General features: G+C 39.2%; 1 protein-coding gene across 7 annotated transcripts in view; it reads right to left on the bottom strand.

Annotated features, from left to right (window-relative positions):
• ENOX2 (ecto-NOX disulfide-thiol exchanger 2) overlaps window positions 1-24,652 on the bottom strand; it is a 281,772-nt gene that overhangs the window by 79,610 nt on the left and 177,510 nt on the right. For 6 of the 7 annotated variants that reach the window (XM_057718174.1, XM_057718169.1, XM_057718173.1 and 3 more), the window contains one exon: window positions 3,370-3,504. In XM_057718174.1, coding sequence (XP_057574157.1) covers window positions 3,370-3,504 — 135 coding nt within the window. Of the gene's footprint in view, window positions 1-3,369; window positions 3,505-11,337; window positions 11,420-24,652 lie in introns of all 7 variants that reach the window. The other variant, XM_057718171.1, reaches the window with a different exon arrangement.

The following is a 24,652-nucleotide window of genomic DNA, read 5'->3' as shown; positions in this document are numbered from 1 at the left end:
GACAGTACGTATTTGAGCTCTCTGGGGGAAGTCAAGGAGCTTATGTATCATTTGTTTCTTATCAACACCAAAAGCCTTTTCTGTTGTCACAGATAGGCCAGATGACACAGGACAAAGAAAAAATCTAGTGGCTAAGAAGGAAACCTTCTAAGGGGCAGAAAAGTAGCTAAGTTACTAAACCATCAATGGGTGACCTCAGGAAACAGTTCCATGTAGCTCATTTGCTGCCTTTTCCATTTTAAGGAATTTGGGGCAGTAGGAAGAGGATTAGGGGGATGTATTATCCCATTCAGTTAAAACATTACACAAAAAGGTAGCAGGCCCCCTGTTTCCCAGACTCTAACAAGAATAAGGGTAGGCAGCATTGGAGTGTGGTGCCAACTTTCTACTTCTCTGGACACCCTCCACCAGGTTCACAGGGAGCGGTCATCAGCACTGTCAGACACATACTGTTCTCTTCACCTGCCATTGTCCAGTGCTTCTCCTGGGAAAAATTTGCCCCTCCCTGCATTCATCATACTTCATTGTTGTTAAGAATAGAAATAAACCATAATTCAACAGTTTGTGAGCCATAATATCAGATGTGAACTTGAAACAATAATAATCACAGCTGAGTTCACTGAGGAATTACTGTGAGTCAGGCATCATGCTAAGACTTTACATGTCTTAACTCATTAATCCTCATAACAGTGCTGTGCCATAGGTGCTATTATTATCTCTGTTTTACAAATGAAGAAACTGACACATAGAGAGGTTAAGTAAATTGCCAAAGGTTACACAACCACTTAATAGCATACCAGGGATTTATCCGAACCTAGGCAGTCTATATCCAGAACCCACACTCTAATCTTGATGAGTAAACTGCTTCCCTACAACAATACAGAGAGGAGAAAAATCACTTCACATATAACTGAAGTGATTTTTACATGTAGCTTTACACAGTATGTCTCAGCCTAGTATTATTGCCTCATATACTTTTAAGAGAAGGACACTACTGAACTAAATATCAGTATTTCTAAGACCAGGTTTCCAAAAGTGCAAGTAACTTTCGTTGCAGCATAGCTAAATGATCACTGAGTCACAAGGTTGAAGGGGACCCTGAGAAGCCATTTCTTCATAGTCCTTAAGAAAACAAGAGGGAGGCAAAGGGGCTTGAAGTAGAAATTAAAATCACTCTTGAGGTTTCAAATGTCTAGTTGGGGTGGATGTGAGGAACACTCATTAGAGCTGACATTGGCTGCCTAGGACCCAAGTACTTTCAATCTAAATGGTAGCTTAGCAGCCATTTGAAGGAAGTATGTTAGTATTTTCTTTATCTTAAATAACATATAATATGATTAATAGCAATAATAATGACACCAGTTAACCTTCATTGAGTGCTTGTTATATACCAAGCATTGTGCGAAGTATATTATTTAACCTTCACAGCAATCCTATGAGGTAGATACTTTAAGCATCCCCATTTAACAGATGATAAAACTGAGGTGCAGATAGGTCAAGTAACTTGCTCAAGGTCACATAGCTAGCAAGTGGCAGAGCCAGGACTCAACCCAAGCAGTTTGTCTTTGAGGCCTGGGTTACTAAATACTAAGCAAGGTACTATCTCTGCAGAAATAGCCCTCTGAGCTACTGTTATGAAAAGCTACTCCAATTTTCTAGGCCTGGTATTGACCCCAGTACAAGCTTTGGGCCTGTAATGATGGCTTGGATGATTTTTTACTCTCAATGCTAGGCTTTTTTTTTGTTCCACATTATAGATGGGTGCCTAAACACTGAAGATTACTTTGTAAGCATAGACTTATGTTTAAATGTAGTAATTTACAAATAATCTGATATAAGCTAACATTTAGTCCCCTTGGTATCAGAGCAGATCTGCCCTCAAGATTTTTTCTGGGACATATACCCATACAGTTCAGACTTCTGTAAATTGGTAATATTTAAGCCAAATCAGATAATCTAGTCACTCTAGACTATAAGAGATGGTGATTCAGGACCACTCTATATAAAGCTATAAAATAATATATAAGATGTTAGTTTAAATTCTATTATAATGAAATAATGAAGAAAAATGAAAGGAAAAACCATTACTCCCTTTGGAAATGTTTATGAGAAATATATAATAATAATGATTTTTTTTAAGTATTTTAATGGCCAAAATTTTTGAGCACTAACTATGTGCCAGGAATTATGCTAAGCACAATTTAATTCTCATAACAACCCTAAGTAGCATCACTCTAGATCTGTTTCTCAACTTTAATGTGCTTATGGTCACATGGGGATCATGTTAAAATGAAGCTTTGATTCAGTAGCTCTGGGATGTGACCTGAGATTCTGGGATTCTCAACAGCTCCCTGGTTATGCAGACCACACTTTGGGTAGCAAGGTCCTAGATTGGCCTAGATTGGCCTGGTCCTGTCATGCTTTTAAGTAGGATCACAATTAAGTGAATCTGAATCCAGGAGATTAATGTTTAGGATGTTTAAAAAGCACCCCAGGCATTCTGATATGGCAACTCCCTACTGTCTTCACAAACCCATTTTTTGATCAAATTTATGATTATTTTATATCATTTATATCATTACTCATGATTTTATATTTGCAAATTTGCCTACTTGCTAAAATTTCTTTATAACCCCCCAAATTAATACTTGCAATACTTTCATGGTCATTTAAGGTCATATGGAGAGCAATAAAAAATTTGACTTGCCCCAAGGCACATTCACAAACGCATTTTTATGGTTAATGGCTCTGACAGTCCAGAAAGCTTTTTTGTGTCTAAACTAAGCCCTTCAGATGATATGGCATTTTTCTTTTGTTTTCTTTTTTTTTTTTACATCTTTATTAATATGGCATTTTTCTTCTAATTTTATCTTTAGTGGAGATGGAGTTAGTACATGGTGCCCATTCTCTTACAGGTTACTTGGTTTTAAAAAATATGATCAGTTATTCAATGTTAACAATAGTCTTTGGGATGTTCCCCATTATCTCCTGTCCTTCTAAGATTTTGGATATGTCTAAGTCAGTTCTCATTCTAGCTTCATGTTTATTTGCTTCCTCTAAGAAATATATAAAATTAGTCAAACTTTGTAATTCTTTGTCAAATCCCGTTATATTTTTATTCCAATGAGGTATTTAAATATTCAATGACCATATCCTGCATCAGATATACCCCCAGTTTGCCCAGGGTGCAATAGGGAGTATACTAGTAACTACAGGCCACCCAGCCTATAAAGTCCATATTACAAAAATGCACACTCTAGGCAGAATCTGGTAAATGTCAACTTCAAAATAAGTTGTGTCATACTGTTATATTTATGTCCACATGGTCAATAAAAAGAAACACTTGTGAGGTGATTTAAAATAGCATACCAGGTAAAATTGGTTGTCCGGCAATTCCCAGCGGTGCCATTCCAAGATTATTCATTGCTGTGGCCCATGCAGTTGGATCGGACATAGGTAGCGTCATTGCAGTGGAATCCACATTCAAAGTTCTACTATTATCAGCTAAGGAGAAATGACAAGCAAAATAATTTGTTGTATTAAGGTTTCAGTATCTAGTTCACTTATCAATGCAAACTCTGGCAAACTCTTTACAGAAATGGACTGCTGGACAAGTGGTGGATACGGCCTTAATTTCAGCTCTTTACCAGAGTTAAAACAATACAGCTTGTACTGGCAGGAAGTCATAGAATTTGAATGCAGTTTACCAGATGGCATTTTAGTGTTTCTTTCTCTTTTTCTCTCTCCCTCTTTCTCTCTCACTCCACTCCTCCCCTCCTTCCTTCCTTCATTCCCTCCTTCCTTCCTTCCCTCCATTCCTCCCTTCCTTCCTTCCTTTCTTTCTTCCTTCATCCTTGTTTTAAAGTCAATGAAGACTTTATTTTTTAGAGCAGTTTTAGGTTCACAGCAAAACTGAGGGGAAAGCACAGAGATTTCACATATACCCCCCCACACACTCATGCATAGCCTCCCTTATTATCAACATCCCCCACCAGAGTGGTTCATTTGTTACAACTGATAAACCTACATTGATGCATCATAATCATCCCAAAGCCATAGTTTACATTAGGTTTCACTTTGGTGTTTTACATTCTGCAGGTTTTGAAAAACGTATAATGACATGTATCCATCATTATAGTATCATACAGAGTATTTTCACTGCCCTAAAATTCCTTTGTGCTCTGCTTATTCATCCTTCTCCCCTCCCCCAACCTCAGCCACCACTGATCTTTTACTGTCTCCATAGTTTTACCTTTTCTAGAATGTCATACAGTTGGAATCATGCAGCCTTTTCAGATTGGCTTTTTTCACTTAGTCATATGCATTTAAGTTTCCTCTATGTCTTTTCATGGCTCCAAAGCTCATTTCTTTTTAGTACTGAATAATATTCCATTGTCTGGATATACCACAGTTTATCTTTTCACATACTGAAGGACACTGTGTTTACTTCAAAGTTTTGGCAATTACGAATAAAACAGCTATAAACATTTCTGTGCATGTTTTATGTGAACGTACATTTTCAATTCCTTTGAGTAAATACCAAGGAATGCAATTACTGGATGCCATGGTAAGAGCATATTTAGTTGTGTAAGAAGCCGTCGACCTGTCTTCCAAAGTGGTTGTATCATTTTGCATTCCCACCTCCAATAAATGAGAACTCCTGTTGATTCACAGCCTCATCAGTATTTAGTGTTGTTAGTGTTCTGAATTTTGGCCATTCTAATAGGTTTGCAGTGGTATTTCATTGTTGTTTCAATTTGCATTGCCCTGATGACATACGATATGGAGCACCTTTTCATATGCTTATTTACCATCCATATATCTTCTTTGTTGAGGTGTCTATTAGTCACTGGCCCATTTTTCAATTAGGTTGTTTGTTTTACTATTGTTGAGTTTTAAGAATTCTCTGTATATTTTAGATAACAGTCCTTTATCAGATGTATATTTTGTAAATATTTTATTCAAGTCTATGGCTTGTCTTATTCTCTTGACATTGTCTTTCACAAAGTTTTTAATTTTAATGAAGTCTGGCTTACCGATAATTTCTTTCATGGATCATAACTTTGGTGTTATATTTAAAAAGTTATTGCCATGTCCAAGGTCATCTAGGTTTTCTCTTAAGTTGTCTTCTAGGAGTTTTATTGTTTTGCATTTCACATTTAGGTTTATGATTCATTTTGAGTTAATTTTTGTGATGGGTAGAAGATCTGTGTCTAGATTCATTTTCTTTTTTCGCATGTGGATGTCCAGTTGTTCCAGCACATTTGTTGAAGAGACTCTATTTGCTCCACTGTATTGCCTTTGCTCCTTCATCAAAGATCTGTTGGCTCTATTTATGTGGGTCTATTTCTGGGCTCTCTATTCTGTTCCATTGATCTATTTGTCTATTATTTCACCAATATCACACTGTCTTGATTACTGTAGCTTTACAGTAAGTCTTAAAGTTGAGTAGTGTCAGTCTTCCAACTTTATTATGCTCCTTCAATATTGTATTGGCTACTCTGGGTCTTCTGCCTCTCCATAAACTTTAGAATCAGTATTTTTTTCATATCCACAAAATAACTTGCTTGGATTTTGACTGAAATTGCATTGAATCAAATTGGGAAAAACTGACATCTTGACAATATTGAGTCTTCCTATCCACGAACAAACATGAAATATCTATTTATTTAGTTCTTCTTTGACTTTTTTCATCAGAATTTTTTAGTTTCCGATTTTTTTTTAAGTGTACACACCGCAGGAGCTTGGAATGATTAAGACATTTCCCATTCTTCTCATAGTCTAGTTGCATATCATTACTCCAGTGGCTTCCATCTAAACTACTCATGCATGCAAACCAAGAAAAAATATCCAAGGGTTTCCATAGTAGCAATGAAAAGGAAAAATTATATTCCTGATGGAATTTCATATCTTTGAGGCAGTACTATTGAGTTGTACACACAATCAACAAACATCAATTTAGCCAATTGAGTATTTTGGGGGTTAGGATAGCAGAATACAAGCAGATAGGAGACACAGTCCCTACCTTCAATGGTTATACAATCTAACTGAAGAGACTGATGATGATGGTGATGATTATTACTATCATCACTCTCTCACCACCTCCAACCATTACTACCACTAACCATTAAATACTTGCCATATGCTAGGTAAAGCTCTTGGCATGCGTTATTTTCATCTATCTTTCAAAACAACCCTATGAGATAGGGGCATTTTGTATCTCCATTTAACAGATGAGAGACTTTGAAGGGTTATACATTTAGTCCGAGGTCACACAGGATGTGTTCTTTTAGGCATCATGCTTTAGTATCTCCAAATAAACAATTAGGAAACAATGAAAAACAAAAACAGTATAGACTAGGAATGTTATTGAAATTTAAGGAATGAGGCTTTGTGGAGAAGATAGGATTTGAAAGAATGGGCCAGATTTCTATAGAATATGTCCTGAGTTATGGGTAGTTATTAAATAGGCAAAGAAGAGGGGGTAAGACATTCCAGAGCAGGGATGACATAAGCAAAGACATTGAAGTGGGTTATACATGCATGTGCATGTATATCCTGCATAGTTGGTAGAGACATAGTCATAAGTCATCTGAGCACAAAAAGTCTTTTATTTTGGTAAATTTCCCTCTGACTACTGATAGCCATTAAAAAAAAACTTTCCATTGCTTTCCTCCTACCTTCCAGTATGCACTCCTGCCAATTACACCCCCAAAGGCAACTCTATTCTAATACTAGCTTGCTAACATTCGTCCATCACATCCTTCCAACCTGGCAATATGAGGGATGATCCTTGGCTAGGTTATTTATACAAGTGCTATTTTGCTCACTGATTGGTCATTACAAGCAAATGCAAATGGCCAGAAACATTATTTCTGAAATATTAGTTTTTATTATTCTCCTATACAGCCTATACTTCCTCTCCATAAACCACCCCCCCCCCCCACACACACCCCAACAGAGTGATCGATGGTCCTAAGCATTTGTTACCACAGTCAGAAGTCACATTTCAGAACTGGCGATTTCTCCATCTGTAGGAGCTCTAGTCCTCACACCCAGTTTTCAGTGCTCTCCTCAAAGGCATACAAGAAGGCTAGAAATAGCCTCTTGTAAATATTATCAAGAAAACAAACATGGGGCATCAAATATCCTTTGGGTCAAGAGTTTATATAGTGATTATTAGGCTCATCTTGACTCCCAATCCCCAACTAGGGGAGACAAGCTTTCAGAGAATGTTACAGCTGGAAGGGACCTTTAGATATTACTGAGTCTGCATTTTGATTTTCTCTGCTGGCTGGAGAATGACTCAGAGGAAACAGCTAGGTTTAGAAGGACTGGGCCCCAATGCCAAAAATAATTTTTTGCAACAGTTTGGCTTCTCATTGGCTCTTATAGGCCTGGGAATATATAAAAGAATTAGGAATTATTCTCAATAAAGAATTTTGAGATGAAAGAATAAGAATTTACAATGCACCTAGCCAAACTCTGGGCTAATTTGGTGGGGGTGGAGGGGGGAGAATGATCTAAATTACCAGTTTTTTTAAAGGACAACACAGTGTCACTATTTTCAAAATATATATTAATTCACAGTGCTGTTAAAATGTTAGCAAGTAGAGTTCCTGTTAGGCTTGTTTACAATGAACAGATGAGGAACATGTGTAATTAACAGCATTATTTCGCTACAGTGAACCCGGTTCTTAAGTCCTTAAGGAGTTCTGCTTTAAATGCCCTTCCCATCTCCCTCCCTTCCCCCAACACCCATCTCCACCTGTCAAATCCTACTCATTTTTCAAGGGTCATCTCAAATGCCACTTTGTCTGTGAAGCTACCTCACTGGAATTCATTACTCCTTCCTAGGTGTTCTCATAATATTTTATCTAGAATTTGCTTATTCTCTCACTTCTTCCCAAACCAAATTTTTATTGAGTCTTAGTGTTACTGGGTCCAAGCTCACTCTGCTCACTGAGCAACAGGCCGATAAATTGGAGATGAGGTGTTGAAAAATGGCAGACTAAAGTCTCAAAACTAACCATCTTATTGGGATTCAGATACCAGTTTCTTTTATAGCACAGAGAAGGGGAGGAGATGAGGAAGTAAAGTAAAAAGGCCATAAGTTTTGCAAATGTCCCCTGGAATGACCAGCCTCAGGGAGGGGATGTGTTTATTTCTTCTTTCTTGCAGCCATCCACAGGTGGACAGGGTCAGAATGTTCCCCCAGAACAAAGGCATTTTGGTTTAACATTCAGGCAGAGGGGCAGGGTTCCCCGAGGCAGGCTATTGTGTATAGACAGTATGCTTTTAGTGAACAAAAGCAATGGGAAGCAAAGGTTAAAGTAAAAGAAACAGATCCAATGTGTAGTCAGATCTGGCTGTTCCCTGTTACATTAGTATATGCCACGTTCTGTGCTAGTGACTAGGAATACAGAAATGAACAAAATTCATTTACTGCTCTGGAAGAACTCATAATACAATGAGAGGCATAACATATAAACAACTAAATACAAATCATTATAATAAGTACTGTAAGAAAACTATGAGTAAAGTGCTATGGGAACAGAGAAGGAGTAATGAAATCTGCTGGAATGGGTTTGGACATATGTGTTTGGGGTCGAGAGGTGGAGGAGATGAGGAATACTCAGGGAAGCCTTCACTGGCAAAGAATCACTTGAAGTGAGTCTTTAAGGAGGGATAGGATTTTCCTCTAGGTGGTGAATGGAGGATTCACCACCTAGAGGAAAGCAAGAACAACTGAACATTTACTATTGACGGCTTTGAATTATAGTTATTAGATATATGTCTCTCTTCTGCTAGCCTGCATGCTCCTTTAGATCAGGGACTGGGTTTTAGGTATCTTTGCTTCCCCATTTCTTAGTTTAGTGTCTGGTATGAAGTAGGCATTCAAGAAATATTTGAATGAATGAAAAAAAATCAACTTACATTGCTTTGGGGCACAATAAGCAATCTATGCAATGACACTCATTGATTATTTGTATACCTTTACAGAATGATAAATTGTCTTAAAAAGGATGGTATAATTGCTAAACTGATTCTCTCTCCAGGACAACTGAATTTACATGCAGAAATTTACTTAGAGTTACAACCATGGATAAATGCACCCAACTAATAATTCAGTTTGATCTTATTAGCTATAATCTTTTCCCCATACAGGCACAGTCATATATATAAGCAAGCTTGTAAATTTTTACTTTCAAAGAGAAATCCCAGATGATCATCTCTGGCAGCAATCTGGATTTAAGGTCTGTACTAACAAAACATGCTGCGCTAAACATCTGTTACAAATCATCACTTAATGGTGGAAAAGTTAAGTCCTGATTCACTTTTCAGACTAAAAATGGACATCGAACAATTTCTTTAGGTGTTTTATAAAAGTAGTCCCACGTCACTAAAGAAAGAGATTGCTCATTTTCCCATGAGTCCTATACTCACTGGCAGCAGCCAAGAATATTCAGAAGGTAAGTGCTAGTGGTTGTCAAATGGTCTTCAAACTATCTCACTCAAGTCTGTAGATCATGTTCTGCTATGCTGGTTCTCTTGTTCTGCTTGTGTGGCAATTCCTCAAGACATCACAATCTGTAGAGTGGTTGTAAATGAGTGCCCTCTAGGTAAGCTGATTAAAGATATGGCACTTTGGAACAAGAGTTCATTAGCACAAAAAAATAAAAGATTGGGAAGTGAACATTCACTTTAAGCTGATATCACCCCATAACTATCAAATCACTATTGCCATCTGTTTATTTTTGCATTGTTTATGCTTCACTAATTAAGTAGTCAATTGCTATCAAAGTTATTTGATCTTGAAGACAATACACACATGTGCTCATGTGCATACACACACATGCGTGCACGTGCGCACACACACACACACAGTCTGTGATATATCTCATCCTGTAGTGGAGTTAATTATTTCAAATGTTTCCCTTATTTCCTTTGAAACAAGTTCAGTATGTTGATGCCATCTTGCCAAATACATTTTATTAAGACATAAACTCTTCTTCTCTGACAATTTACTCTCCTATAATTTTCTTTCTTTTGTTCAGGTTTACTGCCATTGGTTTTTATGCTTGCTATAACTTTATTACACAGTATTGTACAAAGCTGAGGAGAGGATTTTGTCAACAATCTATTGAAAGTATCTCAAGAGTAGAAAGTAATCTTGCCTAGTGATCGAGAGCATGGGTTTGGGAGTCAGATGGCTCTGGACCAGAGCCTAGCTCTACTGCTTAGAAACTGTAATATGATCATTATTTCTCTCTTCTTTTCTTCTCTTTTTGCCATCCTGACTTCCAGCCTTCCTTTCATATTTGGTGTACATATTGAGCACTTGGTAAGTGATAATAATAACATGGTAATAGTTAAGATTATGATGAAGATGTAGTCCTAGCCTTGAAGGGCTCAAAGTCTACTGAAAGACACAGCATGTATATGAATTATTGCACTACATTATACAGATAATGAAACTGAGGCACAGAGAGTTTAAGTAATCAGCTCAATATCACACAGCTAATAAGTGGTATAACAGGAATACAAACCCAGACAGCTCTGATGCCAATGCCCACAGTCTTATCCATCATACTAAATTCCCTCCCAAAGAGCCCCTTTATTTATTGTGTTCCCTTAGGTCATTAAAAACATTACTATCACAGCTCTTACTACATTATACTTTTATCACCTTTTTCTGTGGTTGTCTCTCCTCCTAGACTTTAGAATCCCTTATTCCTCCTTGTTATTCCTAGTGCCTAGACACCGTGTCTGACATAGAGAAGATGTTCAGCAATTTTAAACAAATTAATAAGGAAATCTATGAGTGTATATAAGGGAGTCCTGCACAGATATTGTTCCTCCCAGAAGCAAATGTCAAGCTATTTAGAATGGGATACTATTCTGTTGTCGTATTAAGATAAAATATATTTTAGTGGGCTTCTTATGAATATTTTAAATGGAGAGAGAGAGCAGATAAAATGGTGGTAATATGGGGTATTATTCAAACATGCTGATAATATAAGAGAATCAGAATTACAAAAATACAAACTTTAAGAAAGATAAGTCTGGAGATGGGGAGATAATTTTCATCACAGAAAAATTCTTCATAGGTAAGAAGGAATGACTGGAATTTCTTTTTGAACTTAAGGTTATTAAATTTACTAAAATAAATGTGCATGTAGCAGCCATATTTGTTAGTGCCTTGAGGGCAGGGGATATAAACCTCATTTACTTTTGTATATTCTACAGTGACTAGCTCAAAGTAGGTGTCAATAAGTGGGCTTTTCAATAAGTGAACCCTGCAAGAACTCAATAATTGTACAAAGTGGGGCTTACCTGCAATGCCTATTTCATAGGCCCATAGCAATTTAAAAACTGTTGACATCGTGTAGTCCTGTACTTAGCTCTCTAGTCAATTCTGCAAGAAGGAAAATAGTGGTTCAAAGCTGAGTGAGATATCAGACCCTCTGGAACATACTAGGACTTAGGTAAATGGTTAATGATAGTGTTAATGATAGTAATTATAACAAGACTAATAATAGTTAACATTTCTTTAATTCTTATTATGTGCCAGGCATTGTCCTAGGCGCTTTATGTACATTAATTTAAAACTCACAACCCTATGAAGTAGGACCTCTCATTATCCCCATTTTACTCATGAGGTAACAGGAACAGAGAGGTTAAGCAACCTGCCCATGGTCATACATTAGCTTGCAGTGGAGCTGGGATTCAAACCCAGGTAGTCTAGCTCCACAGTTCATGCTCTTAACCACTATCCTATACAAAATCGAAGGAGTCAAAAAGTTATAGAATATTTGAGCTGGGAGGGTTATAGAGCTCATTGTTACAGATGGGTGCTCCCCATGTTCTCTATTGTAGTGGTTCTTAATGGGGGCTGAGTTTCCCCAACCTGCCCCCCCCCCCAGGTACACTTGGTAATATTTGGAGGCACCTTTGGTTGTCACAATGGGAGTAGGGAGGTGCTGCTGACATCTAGTGGATAGAGGTCATGGATAATGCTAAACACTCTACAGCATACAGAACAACCCCCCACCCCCAAACAATTATCTGGCCCCAAATGTCAATAGTGCCAAGTTTAAGAAACCTAGCTCTATTGCAGCAATTTTCATATGTTCTTACTGGAAAGTTCCTTATACTTCTGATTTCTTCACAATTTCTTCTTGCTCACCACATGTGCAGCCAATCCCAACTTCTGCAGCTTATACCCTACCCCCTTATGCCACTGTGCTAAGACTAATATGATCACACCCCTCCCACCCTCAACCAGGGATCTATCAACATCTTTAGCATGGTTAATTTTATGCTTCACACCAAAGAAAGGATCTTTATGGTGAGGAATCCAGGTGCTGTGGAAGGCTTGATGGGGTACTGTTTAGAGAGTGGTCCTGGAAATAGCAGTAGGAATACTATGACAAAGGAAAAGAGAGGAAGTGTAGAAAATGCTTGCGTGGAACACAGAAGAAAACCACATTTCTAGCATATCACATAGGACTTTGCATACAGTAGGCATACAAGAAGTATATTTGGTGGAAGATTATGGCACAAGGGTAGGATAGGGTGTTCCAGAACTCAATAACATTGTATTTTCTGTTCTCTGGCTAAGGGAAAGGAAACAGCAGGATAAATCATGTATTGGGTCTACATTAAGCCTAGGGCTCAAGGGTTTATCATCTGTTTGGTATTTATTGCTTAGGAAGCAATATTGTGCGTTGTGGGTGTTATTTTGAATCTCTCTTCATTTTCTTTGAAAATCAACAATCCCTCATTGTTTGTGAACAATGCACTGACGCCCCAGGCACACCCCCATTGTCTCTCTGATCATAGACGTCACCAGCAGTGACACCACAGCTTGCATCATGGCTATGCAGGGCGAGAGAACTGAAGGGGGCTTTAAGACAAGGCTCCCAGGAGACTTGAGAGAGATGAGGCTATTAGGCAAGCAAGGGCTTTATCTCTTATGAGTGTTACCAAGGACGGATCAAAGAGCCACTCAAGGGGATCAGGATGTTCACAATATATTCTTCCTTGGGGAAGGGGGCCAGAGAGAAGGAGAGGGGAAAGGAAAAATAAAAGGGATAGGGAAAGGTTTTTATCCTAGCCTAAAGAGTAGGTAATTATTCTCACATGAGCTGTGAGTGTGGTGGGGTTGGGGTAGGAGAGAGTAGCTTGATCTTCAGGTATGCAGATGAGAACCTCAGGGTAGAGGGTGCTTTCACAAACTAATCCTCATGCTGGAAGACTCATTGTTCTAGTCTATAAGCTGAAGGGTCTGAGAGAGAGCCACCTCCATATTGGAGCAGTTATAAGAATGTTCAAGGTTTTAAACTAGGTATATAAGAAGCTAGGGCACCAAGCCAGCCTGCCAGATGGCAGTTGCAGTGGAGTGGGGGTGCAGTGAGGAAGAAGAAGGCCAAAGGTTTTGGCATACATCTCTCCAAGGAACTCACAGTATATACCCTACATTTATGAAGTGAACTGGGTATAGTGGAGGAGTATAGACCTTGGGGCCTGATAGATCTCAAATTAAGTCTTGGCTCTATTATTTACCAGCTGTGTGACTTTAGGCAAGTTTCAGTTTCGAAAACTCTTTAGCCTCTTTATTCACCTGTAGTTAGAGATAATGATACCTATCTTTCAGGTACTAAGCTAATGATAATAATGTTGATTCCTAACAGTGATTAAATGTTTATTATGTTCCAAACACTGTTTCAAGGCTTTTTATTATTATTTAATCTAATCCAAATGACAACCCTATGAGATAGGTAAGATTTATCATTAGACCCATTTTACAGATAAGGAAAATGGAACACAAAAAAGTTAGGAAGTTGCCCAGCGTCAGAGATGGAGTTAACGCTGGAGGTGAAATTCAGATTCAGGCAGTATGGCTCCAGAGCCCACACTTTTAGCCACTGAGCTATATCGTATCACTACAGTATAAAGAATGCAGAACCTGAGACATGACACAGAGCAAGTACTCAATCATGATTTAACCCCACTTCCTTTATCTTTCCCTTCCTTTTATTTTTCTGTTTAAGAAAGAAACCATTCAGCTACCACGTGAGGGTTCCTTCTCTCACTTCCTCAAGTTGGAGCCAGGGGCCTCCTTTGCTATTTCAGGGTGGGCTGGCATGAGTGAGTTGAGGAATCTCAGAGATAGTGCTTGTCACTTCAAGGTTATCAGCTGAATGTGAGCCAGGAGAATAGGCTGAAGTCAGATGCAGGGGTCCTGGAATCACAGCAGGCTCCACCATGTGAATCTTGAAGGGCTTCCTCAGTCAGTAAGAGCAGTGGCTAGCTGTACTAGAGAGGCTCTCTTGGGCTTTTCCAGACTAAGGTCCATAATTTCCCACTCTTGGCTTCTTGGGCTTCTGAAATACCAGTGAACTCATATTACCCTGGTCTAGGGTGAATGGTTGACTGTGGCCATTAGTCTTAGTCATTAGGATTGCATCATCACATTCATTCCATATTTCTTCACCTAACATTTAGATAAAGAATACCAGGGACTTCCCTGGTGGTCCAGTGGGTAAGACTACATGCTCCCAATTCAGAGGGCCCATGTTCCATCCCTGGTCAGGGAACTACATCCCACCTGCATGCCACATCTAAGAGTTCACATGCTGCAACTAAGAGTCCACATGCCACAACTAAGAGCCCACATGCTGCAACTAAAAGATCCTGCATGCCGCAACTAAAGATCCCGCATGCCACAACTAAGACCTGGCACAGCGTAAATAAATAAATAAATATTTTTTAAAAACCACCAAAAGCATAATTGTGCCACAAAAATGCTACCATATATCAGCTCCTTTAACATCTCCACTAATTGCCTGTTAAGCCACACATTTATTTTCCTGGTTTTGAAACAGACACATTAATATTACTGTCAGATCCCAGATACTGTAGCTACTGATATTCAACTAGAAATCTTAATATTTAACAAATCAACTAATTGCATTTCAGGTACTGAGCATACTCTTTAGGTTAATGGCATGGTTGGTGGTGCAGGGAGGAATGGAGAAAGAACAAAATATAAGCATAAACTCTGAAAGTTCCCAAAACTCTGTGGTCAATGCTTTTCTTAGGTAAGTTGCATAAGAGATGATTTGGCAACACTGCTGCTATGCTGTTGGAAGTCTGGCAAGATCTCTTGGAGGAAAAAAATAAACAGCCCGGGGGTTAATCCACAAGCCATTTTGCTTTAGCCCTTGTTGCTGAAAATCTTTCCAACATGTTTCAGTCCACTTCCTCGCCATAGGAGATAGAGTACAGCAAAGATAAATATAGCATGGGCTAGATCTGGAATTAGGAGGGCTGAATTTGAACTCTGGCTCCACTATTTACTTGTGGTGCAGCAATCACTTACACCCATGTTTGTCCAAGTGCATTCCAACCATGTGCATCAGAATCACCTGGAGCACTTGCTAAATAGCCAAGTTCCAGGGTTTGCTACTGAGGTTTTCATCTGGGTGGTGTTGGGGAATCTGCCTGTTGAACAGGCACCCTAGATAACTCTTATGCCCACTACAAATCTGAGAAACATGGAGTTTCAGTTTTCTCATCTATAAATAAAAATGATACCATCCTTTTCCTAGGGTTGTGGTAAAAACAACACAGGTGGTCAATACGTGCTAGGTGTACCTGAATCTTTGAGTGAGGTTATGGCAAACCTTCAGGATACATTCTGAATATTAATTTAACAAACATGTTAAATCCATGCAGTATTTGATGGTACCAAGGTGAAAAATCCATGTTTCTTTGCCCTTTGAGGGGCTCATAGACTAATGGGAGAGACAAACGTGAAAACAAAATTATTGTTTGATAATGGCTAAACAAATGTGAAGAAAGGGGAGGTAGACATATTGTTAGGATGAGAGGTGGTGGTAGAGGAGGGAGGGGAGCATAGAGGAAGTGATGTTAAACTGGAGGTTATTTTAAAGTGAGGTTTGACAGATAAGTCAATTATGGTACTGTGGATATCTTACAAGTGTAGGAGATAAGGCTGTATTTGTGCTAAGTCTAAAACCTAGAATAGAAATTGTTCTTGTTTGGGGGATGGGCATGAGTGGAGAATATTTTCCATATCAGTTTACTTATTATTCCTCGCTCCTAAAAGTAGCATGTTAAAAAACTGGAGTCATTTTGTGTTCTCCAGTTCATTGGACTCTGAGAAGATGGGTATTAGACTATGTTGTTGACTTGCTTTGCAAGTCACTAACTGCAAGGCCATGGTCTAAGTCAGGGGGGTGGGACACTGGCCATGACCACTATAAACAAGTCAAGTGTTAAATCCTACTGATAATGGGAACTTTGGCTTGAGAACTAGCTGCCTCAGCAGAGTCATCCTCAAATATTAAGGGCAATGCTATATATACTCATACAGCCGCAGGAGGCAGTGACTAATGGCTCTGCTTTGGGCCAGCAGCCCTGGCTCCCTTCTAGCTTCTTTACCTCTACAGGCAGCCTAACTTGCGTTTTCAAATTCCACCTCAGTTTGACAAATAATGAGAAAACGATAGCCTTTACCATACTTCACACTGTCCCCACTACCATTCATGTTTCAAAATGATTGAGGTTTTTTTGAAACTGCAACACACTCCCAACACACTCCCCATCATGCCTTTGGCCAGACCAAGCATAAGAAACTCTCAACCCTCAATGCTGTATGACCTTGAATGAAGAAAAAATGGGGTTGTAACAGCAGTTAAGATTATGCTCTTTGGATTAGATCTGAGTTCTAATCTTGGACTGCAATTTATTAGCTGTGTGATGCTAAGGAAGTGACTTAATGTCTCTGTTATTCATTTTCCACATCTGAAAAATGAGTATAGTGACAAGTACCTACATCATAGGGTTGTGGTAAGGATTAAAGGAGAAAATATGTGAATAAAAAGACCCACTGCAATGCCTAGCTTAATAAGTAGTAGTAGAATACTAGTAATTATTATTAATATATTAACCATAGTGGGCATTACCTCTGATACCTTATGGAAAACATGGGGCCATTGTTGATGAGGAGAGAGGGGAGTGTTATGATTACTTCAGGTGAAAAGGACAGGAAAGTACCAGTAGAGGAACCAGCCATTAATAACAGTGGGGAATGTATTTAAACAAAAAAGAATAAGATGACTTCTCTTTAACCAATTTTTTACCAAGAGCACTGCTAGAAAGAACAGCAGTACTAATTTATATGCCTCTCATCTGATGCATTTTCTAAAAGTGCTACTGCTAATAAAATCCTCAAAAGATTTTCCAGTGTTACCCTCCTCCCCCACTGTATATACATACCCCAAACCCATCAGACCTGCTGCCAAAACCCACTTGCTTTTTTCTCCAAAAGCATGGATGGCATTTGTATCCAGGCTGTCTCCCATGATCACCCCGTCTGTGATGGAGGAAAGCCAGAATAACTTACTATCACGTCTCGATTATCCATGACCAGGATGGGATGCAGTGGGGTAGGCAGGAGAAGAGGCTGCTCTTCATGGCCAGTTTTCCAATAAGACAAAGGGAGGTGAGAAAGGGAGGTCATGGCTGCCACCTCTGTGACAGCCGAGCAGAGAACACCCACTGTATATATATATCAGCCTACTCCAGAAATAATCCATATGCAAGTGATTTGGTCAGCAGTTTGTGATCCTGGAACAGAATTAATAATAGTGCCTTTCCTGGAATCTTTCTTATATATGACATATTTTTCCCCATTTGATTCAATAGTTCTCCTGAATATTTTAATACAGCAATAGTAGTCCAAATAGCAAACACATGTGAGTTATTGACTTTCTTTCTTTTTATCCATTTCTGCTGTAACTTAAATTTTCTTCCTGAGTGAATCCCCAGGCCACTAGTGACATCACCTTTAATCCATTTGTGTTTCATTTTTTTTTAATTGGCATTAACATGGAGGAGACATAAGTGGTTAAAAAATAAAAGATGTTTAGGCTGGTGATGATCTCCAGAGCAAACCTTACAGGGATTGGTAGAACAAATTTGATTTGAAAATGATTACAAATGGTGAATTCCCTGTAAATAATGAATTGGAAAGAAAATCAGGCTGGGAGTATTTGCTTATCCACTTATTTCCACATGGAAGAAAAGCCATAATTCCTGTCAGCCTGTGCTTACAGCATGCCTAGACTGGCCAGAGAGGAACCAACCAGTGACAAAAATAAATACATAAGCCCACTCATTTCACTGCATTCTCTGTCAGGTCCAACACCAAAGAAAGCCATAAAGATAATATGTCTTTGGGTAACAACACATAAATCCACGGTTACAGTTCAAGCACTTAAATGCAAATTCCCCAATGACCATGCCACTGTTCTTTCCTCTTCCAGAAGCTAGAAGTTCACTGTCAAAAAGGAGGGGATGGGAGGGGAGGGGTAAGGCAGCTGAAATGCTCAGTGACCCAAGCAAAATTTTGGAAGAGCGTGCCCTCCTCACAAATCACAGCTTCTTGAGAAACTAACTGGTAGGTCACTGGAAGACACTGTCAGAGCAAGCTGGCTAAGGATTTTATCAAAGTGCACCTAGTTGTCAAGAGCAGTGTTCCTTAAAAATGTAAAGCTGATTTCTATATAGCAAATCCTATTTTTTCACTGACTCACACTTTTTTCTATCTTTTTAATATTAAATATTGAGTATAAAGAGGAATTTATGAGAAAAGTGTGAAGTATAAAAAACAATGGTGCAATGAAAATTGTATATCCAACATGCAGTTGAAGAAAAAGAATATAATTATTACCTTTAAAGGCCACCATGTGCCTCTCCCCTAATTCTTTGCATCTCCCCTCAGAGATAAGCACTATTCTGAATTTTGTGTTAATTATTCCTTGCTTATCTTTATAGTACTACTATGTATAATGGCTCTGTCTCTTCAGAAATGTTTTATCTGAATTTTGGAAGGATTCTTCAGTTGCCAGGAGTTTAATTTGTGCTGTTCTCCTTCACATTCCTCTCCTCTGCCTGGCTTCCCCCCCACACCTCCAGCTTGCCCAGTAGTTGGTAATCCATGAACAAGCACAAGTGTCAAAGGTATCATTTAGTAGTGAACCCATATGGAAGGTCAGTATTTCTTTTGTAACAAGGCTACTTTCCTTTTGTTTTTCAAGCGAATGCCTGCATGGGTCTTAATTTGTTTACCCGGAGATTTGGGGACATGGCGGTGACAGTGGGCTAGCGAACAGGGTGACAGGGCTGTGTGTATTGCCTAGCAGGGGTACCTCAGGGCTTTGGAGTCAGATGACTATGCTATTTGCTAGCTATGTGACTTTGGGCAAGTCACTTAATGTTTCTGAGCCTTGGTTCCCTCATCTCAAAAACACAGACAGCAATAATACTGATCTTACAGGGTTGGTGAGATGGTTAAACAAGAGATATTAATTGTAAAAGTATTTTGAAAGGTATAGGATACTCTATACATTTTAGCTGTTAATGTTGCTACGGCTCTGCTACTGTTGTTGATGCTATAATATCAGTTCTGTTAAAGTCAAGGTAAAGGACTAAGCGGTTACGAATTTTCTAAAGTCTGGAGCTAATCCACAGATTTATCCTTGCCAGCTGTCTGGCAAAGCTGGCACAGCACAGACAAAATTAAAATTTCTTTTCCAACTCTGTATTACTGGTCTATGTGGAAACTTTCCACCTTCGAACATTTTCCTCAAATCTCACTGAACCTGCCGAATCTGCATGTGTGGGAGTCGTGTTTGCGTTGGCTTACGTCAGTGCTGAAGCCTAGGGCATAAAGTAGTCACACATTACAGGCATCTAACATTTTCTCTTCCTAGTTATTTCTCATAGGACGATGCCTGCTGGTGACTCAAATAGCAATGTGTACAGGATGTGCTCATCACCTGATCAGTTTGCGCCCAAAGAAACTTCTGAAGGTCCTGATTTTTTGCCTGTGTGATATTAATATAACCATTTGCATGTCATTTCCATTTTGTTTTTAAAAGGGTCTCTCCTTGAAGATCTATGAGAATGAGAGTAAGCAGTGGAAAGCCACGTTTCCATTCTATAAATGATATAATCAAATCTGTAAATGAGCAAAAATACACACAAGAGACGCTCCATAAAACTGTTGGCAATTATTTCAGTGAACAGACGCAAGTTGTGCACAGCTCCCCACAGCTGCTGCAGGTGTTGAAGGAAGAGATTCAAACCACAGAGGGGAAATATTGATCATCTTTTTGAATATGGTGCTAGGCTACCTGCTTGGGTGCTCAGGAGGGGGTGAGGGAGGAAGAGTGCTGGTAATATTCTCACATATGTTTCTCAGCCTTGAGGCTGGATAGCCACATACCCATCTGCTGCTAAGAAAAAAAAAAAAAAAGACAGGGCTTAAATGCATGGGAGAGGCTGTTTGACCTCTGAGGTTGCAAGGCTCTTGCCCCCTGCCTAACAGCTGACGCGTGGAATAAGCAGGCCAGCCCCCCATGGCCTCTGCAGGGGCTAGCATGAGGGCTCCAGCTGAGGGGTGGCTGCAGCTATGGCAACAAATGCCCCGGAATGAGTTAACACCAGCCAAAGGGGTTAATGGGAGAGGCAAGATCTTTTATACATATGTGTTAGGGAAAGAAACACGATACAGTGGGAATGAGGCCCATTAATAAAGCTGAGTGATAAAATCCACCACCATTCTTAAATTGGACTTGGCTACTTAAGCTGCTTTTCCAAATCAGTCTCCTGCATTCTAGCTGTTCATTGAGACACTAAGCTTATTTAAAGAATAAAAACAATACTACAATATTCAGTGTAAAAGGAGAAAATAGGATAGGCAAAAGGGTATAAAATTAGACTTGCAAACAAAGGAAGAAAGAAAAACAAGAGATGTGTACAACTATGTTCTGAATACGTTCAAACAGCTTGTTATTACTAACAATCACCACCTGACAATAAATTACCCCCCTACATGTGGATTACAAGCTGCATTATTATGATGCATTAGAATCAATCTGAGTACTAATAATAATGGGTGGTTCGGTGGCTAAACATGGCCCCCAATTACTGCTGAGTGCCCTCTCTTTCTGTGGCTACAAAACAACTGTCATCAATATTCTCTCATAGAGAATGTTTTATCAGCATTATGTCCTCAAAACATCCCTAGAAGGCAGGTCGATATTGATGGGCTTTTTTGAAGAAAACAGGGAGGCATGGAGAGGTTAAGTGAAAATTAGCAGAGGCAGTGTGACCATTCCACAACAGAATTTGGGTTAGAAAGAGAGCCAATGTACAGAGGCAAAGGGCTTTGGGCTGCTCCTTTGATGATGGCAGCGCCTACTGAATGCAGTAGATCACAGTTTTCAGCCACTCTCTCAGCTACAGTGAGAAGTGTTGATTCCTTAAGCCACTATAACTGGAATATCTGATTGTAGCTCAAAGCACAGAACCACAGAGTACATTTTTACTTCTGGCAGAGTATAATACAACCACAGAGTAAATTTTCATTTCTAAGAAGAAAAAAAGAGTACACTAGAATCCAGAGACAGTATAGTCCATTTGAATAGTATTTCCTAGTTTCATGAATGAACGAATGGTACTTATTGAGTCCCTGTTATGTTTTTGTTAGTCTAAGAGGGACACGTGAGAAACAAAAGAAAGCTACTTCCCTCAGAGAGTTTATAATCTACTTGGAGGTAGAGGTGGGCAAATTCACACACAAAACAAAGACCAAACTAGACCCATAGAAGGCCTAAGTATAAACTGACAATCCTCTTTGTCCTACTGGTTAGAGGAAAAGAAAGAGAAAATCTGAAATTTGGGATGTTGGTAATTTCCTCCATGAATGTTACCAGGAGAACTTAAACTGACAAGTATATTAGATATCTCTATCAGCAGTGAATGTACTCACAAAAGGGATGTGAGTGGACAGGAGAGAGCATGAGGTACATGAGAAGGACAGATGAAGTTACCGGGAACCAGGACAGAGGTGTCTGCCATTATTTGAATGTGATAATGTCATTTTGGAACCAAACAGCACTTCTTGGGCAAGCACATCTGGTTGGCATGTCCCTATAGATAGCTAAGAGCTATAGGGCAAGTAATTCAAGATGGAATGCTCTGGTGAGCACATGGAAGGCAGATAGTCTGTTGTGGGCTGAAGAGAGACCCACATGTTTTAACTATTAGACATAAAAACTGGCCAAGCTGTCATTCTGTTTCAGAAATTAAGGTGTTTGACTTGTGTGCCTGTCCAGATGAAATGTTAGCCCCCTCATAGGGTATCTGCAAGGAAGGATTGAATTTTCCTGAAAAAAACCATATTGGGTCTGTTTTAGTGGCTTAGCTGGTGTTCATCAGTATTCCAGACGATGCCTTCCTGAGTCACTTCACTTTCTGTTTTCCTCTGCTTCACAGCCTCAGGCTATACATCTCACCTGGCCTTGTACTGCGAACACAGCTGGCTATAGGAGACTTCGGCAGGGGATGAGGATTACTCAAAAAAAAAAAAAAGACTCAACCACTGAACACACATGTCCTGCACACAGTGGGTCAGCAGTATGACTATCACAGGTGAAAGCTGAAAGTTGTAAGGAACAACAGGCTACAGAGCTTCCCTAGGTCTACTTGTAAATTTCTCATTGAGAAGAATTAAATTCAGAATTGCAGTCTGACTATATCTCCGTCTATAGGACCTATTCTCTGGGAAAGAAAATTGACCATTGCTGTCTCTTTCAAGGAAATTTGAAAGAGATCACAATTATGCTCAAAGGAACTATCATGATATAAGAAATTTGTGACCCCAGCTCCTATAGCCTCAAGGTATTCTAGCTCTGACAATAGCCTGGATATGACCTCATATCCTTAGAGCCCATCTTTGGATTTTTCCAGGAATATAAATGGCAAGTTATTATTACACGAATGTTACTTGTAGAACATGAACTGATGAGTATATTAGACACATACGTCAGGAGTGCATGAACTCACAACAGCCTTGGCCAAGAGAGATGAGCTGGAAAGAGAGAACCCGTGGTAAATTAGGAAGACAGATGAAGGTTAAAAGGAACCAGGATGGAGGTGTCTGCCATTATCTGAATACGATTATGTCTTTTTTTTTGAGCCAAACTCCACTGATAGGTCCTGCTTCCCTAAGGGCAGCACTTCTCAGGCAAGCAAGTTTAGAATTCATTTGGGAAGAAATATTCCTTTCCTCAGACATGAGAAGCTAGGTGGAAAAGATGAGCAGACATTTGCTTTGGGAGCAAGAGATGCTGAACTTAATGCCTATCATCTCCTGGAGATGATGATGTATTGTATATATACATAAAATCACTGCAGCTGCTTGCTCTTTTCCAGGGGGTCAGAGTACACAGTCTTTATCTCCAAATGTCTAGTTTTCAATCTGGCTATATCTTGAAATCTGTTTTGAATACAGCTTAGATAGGAAGGTCTTGGTCAAGCATGCAGTGAATAACCTTCAAGCACAACAGAACACCAGGAGAGCAGCCTGACCTTTGCAGTAAAATTAATTTGATGCTTACAATCTAACCTAGAGTCCACAGCCTTTATTCATATGACAGAGTCACAAGACAATTGAGCAGGGATTATTAAATTCTACTTAAGCTCATCGGCAGGGAGAATTGAGGTTAATATATTTCAGGATACCAGCAAATTGGCCAAAACACGTGGGAAAGGAAAGGAATATAGACCTCTAGGAATAAAGGGAAAGAGGCTACATTCAGTGCATAGTAGGCACTCAGTGAGAATTGATTCAGTGAATGGACAAATGTGATGTCTGACACCTAGAGAGCCCCTTCCCTACCACCCACTGATGCAACTTCCATCCCTATGAGCTTCTCACATAGGGAAGCCATTTGGCAAGTGGCAGAGACCCCAGCATGAGGCTGGAAGGTGAGTGGGTTAATGATGGTACAAGACATATCAGCCTGTATTTCCCTTCCCATTCCAGCTGGTGGTAGGAAGTCTGGAGTAGAAGATTGCTAATCAGAAATAAAGAAAGCCAAATGGATACCAACAAATTAAGAAGCATGCATCCTTTCCAAGATGGCTAAGAGAACCTCACATAGGAGAATTCTATTGGGTTTCCAGAAAGTCTCTGCAACAGTAGTAACAACTCCAGCATTACCCAGGAGGAAGAACTGTTCCAGTCACTGCACTTTAAACAAGTGAATTATACACAAAGGCCTGAGTATTTGCAGTGGGAAATCCTGGTTGCTTTTATTTAGGCAATATAATAATGTACTTTCTGAATCTGATGCTCTTTATTTGAACATTCATTATAATGATTCATCTCTGTTCTTCTTTCTTTACCAATAATATCTGCATTCTGCTGGCAAATATGACTTCATAGAGGATGACAAGGGAATCAAAATTATACAGTTTGTTTCCATCATAGGAGCAGAAGGAATCCTTCAGTGGTCTGTTTTGCATCATTGTACTGATTTCAATGTTTTTCTTTAGTAGTCAGGGTTTGTAGCACTAAATATTACTCGTCATTGTAGAGTCAGTACTAATTTAATGTCACAGAGACAGTCTGGTTTTGTCTAAGTGAACCCCCTCTTATTTTTTTCTCATAGGAACTGAACATTTTCCAGTCTGGGGGCTCCCCTCTACAACAGAAAGTATGCTGACATTGTATTCAATACCAATCTAAGAGATACTTAGCACTCGT

The sequence above is a fragment of the Hippopotamus amphibius genome, chromosome X, assembly GCF_030028045.1.
Source record: "Hippopotamus amphibius kiboko isolate mHipAmp2 chromosome X, mHipAmp2.hap2, whole genome shotgun sequence".
NCBI lineage: Eukaryota > Metazoa > Chordata > Mammalia > Artiodactyla > Hippopotamidae > Hippopotamus > Hippopotamus amphibius.
This window is presented reverse-complemented; position numbering and strand designations above follow the sequence as displayed.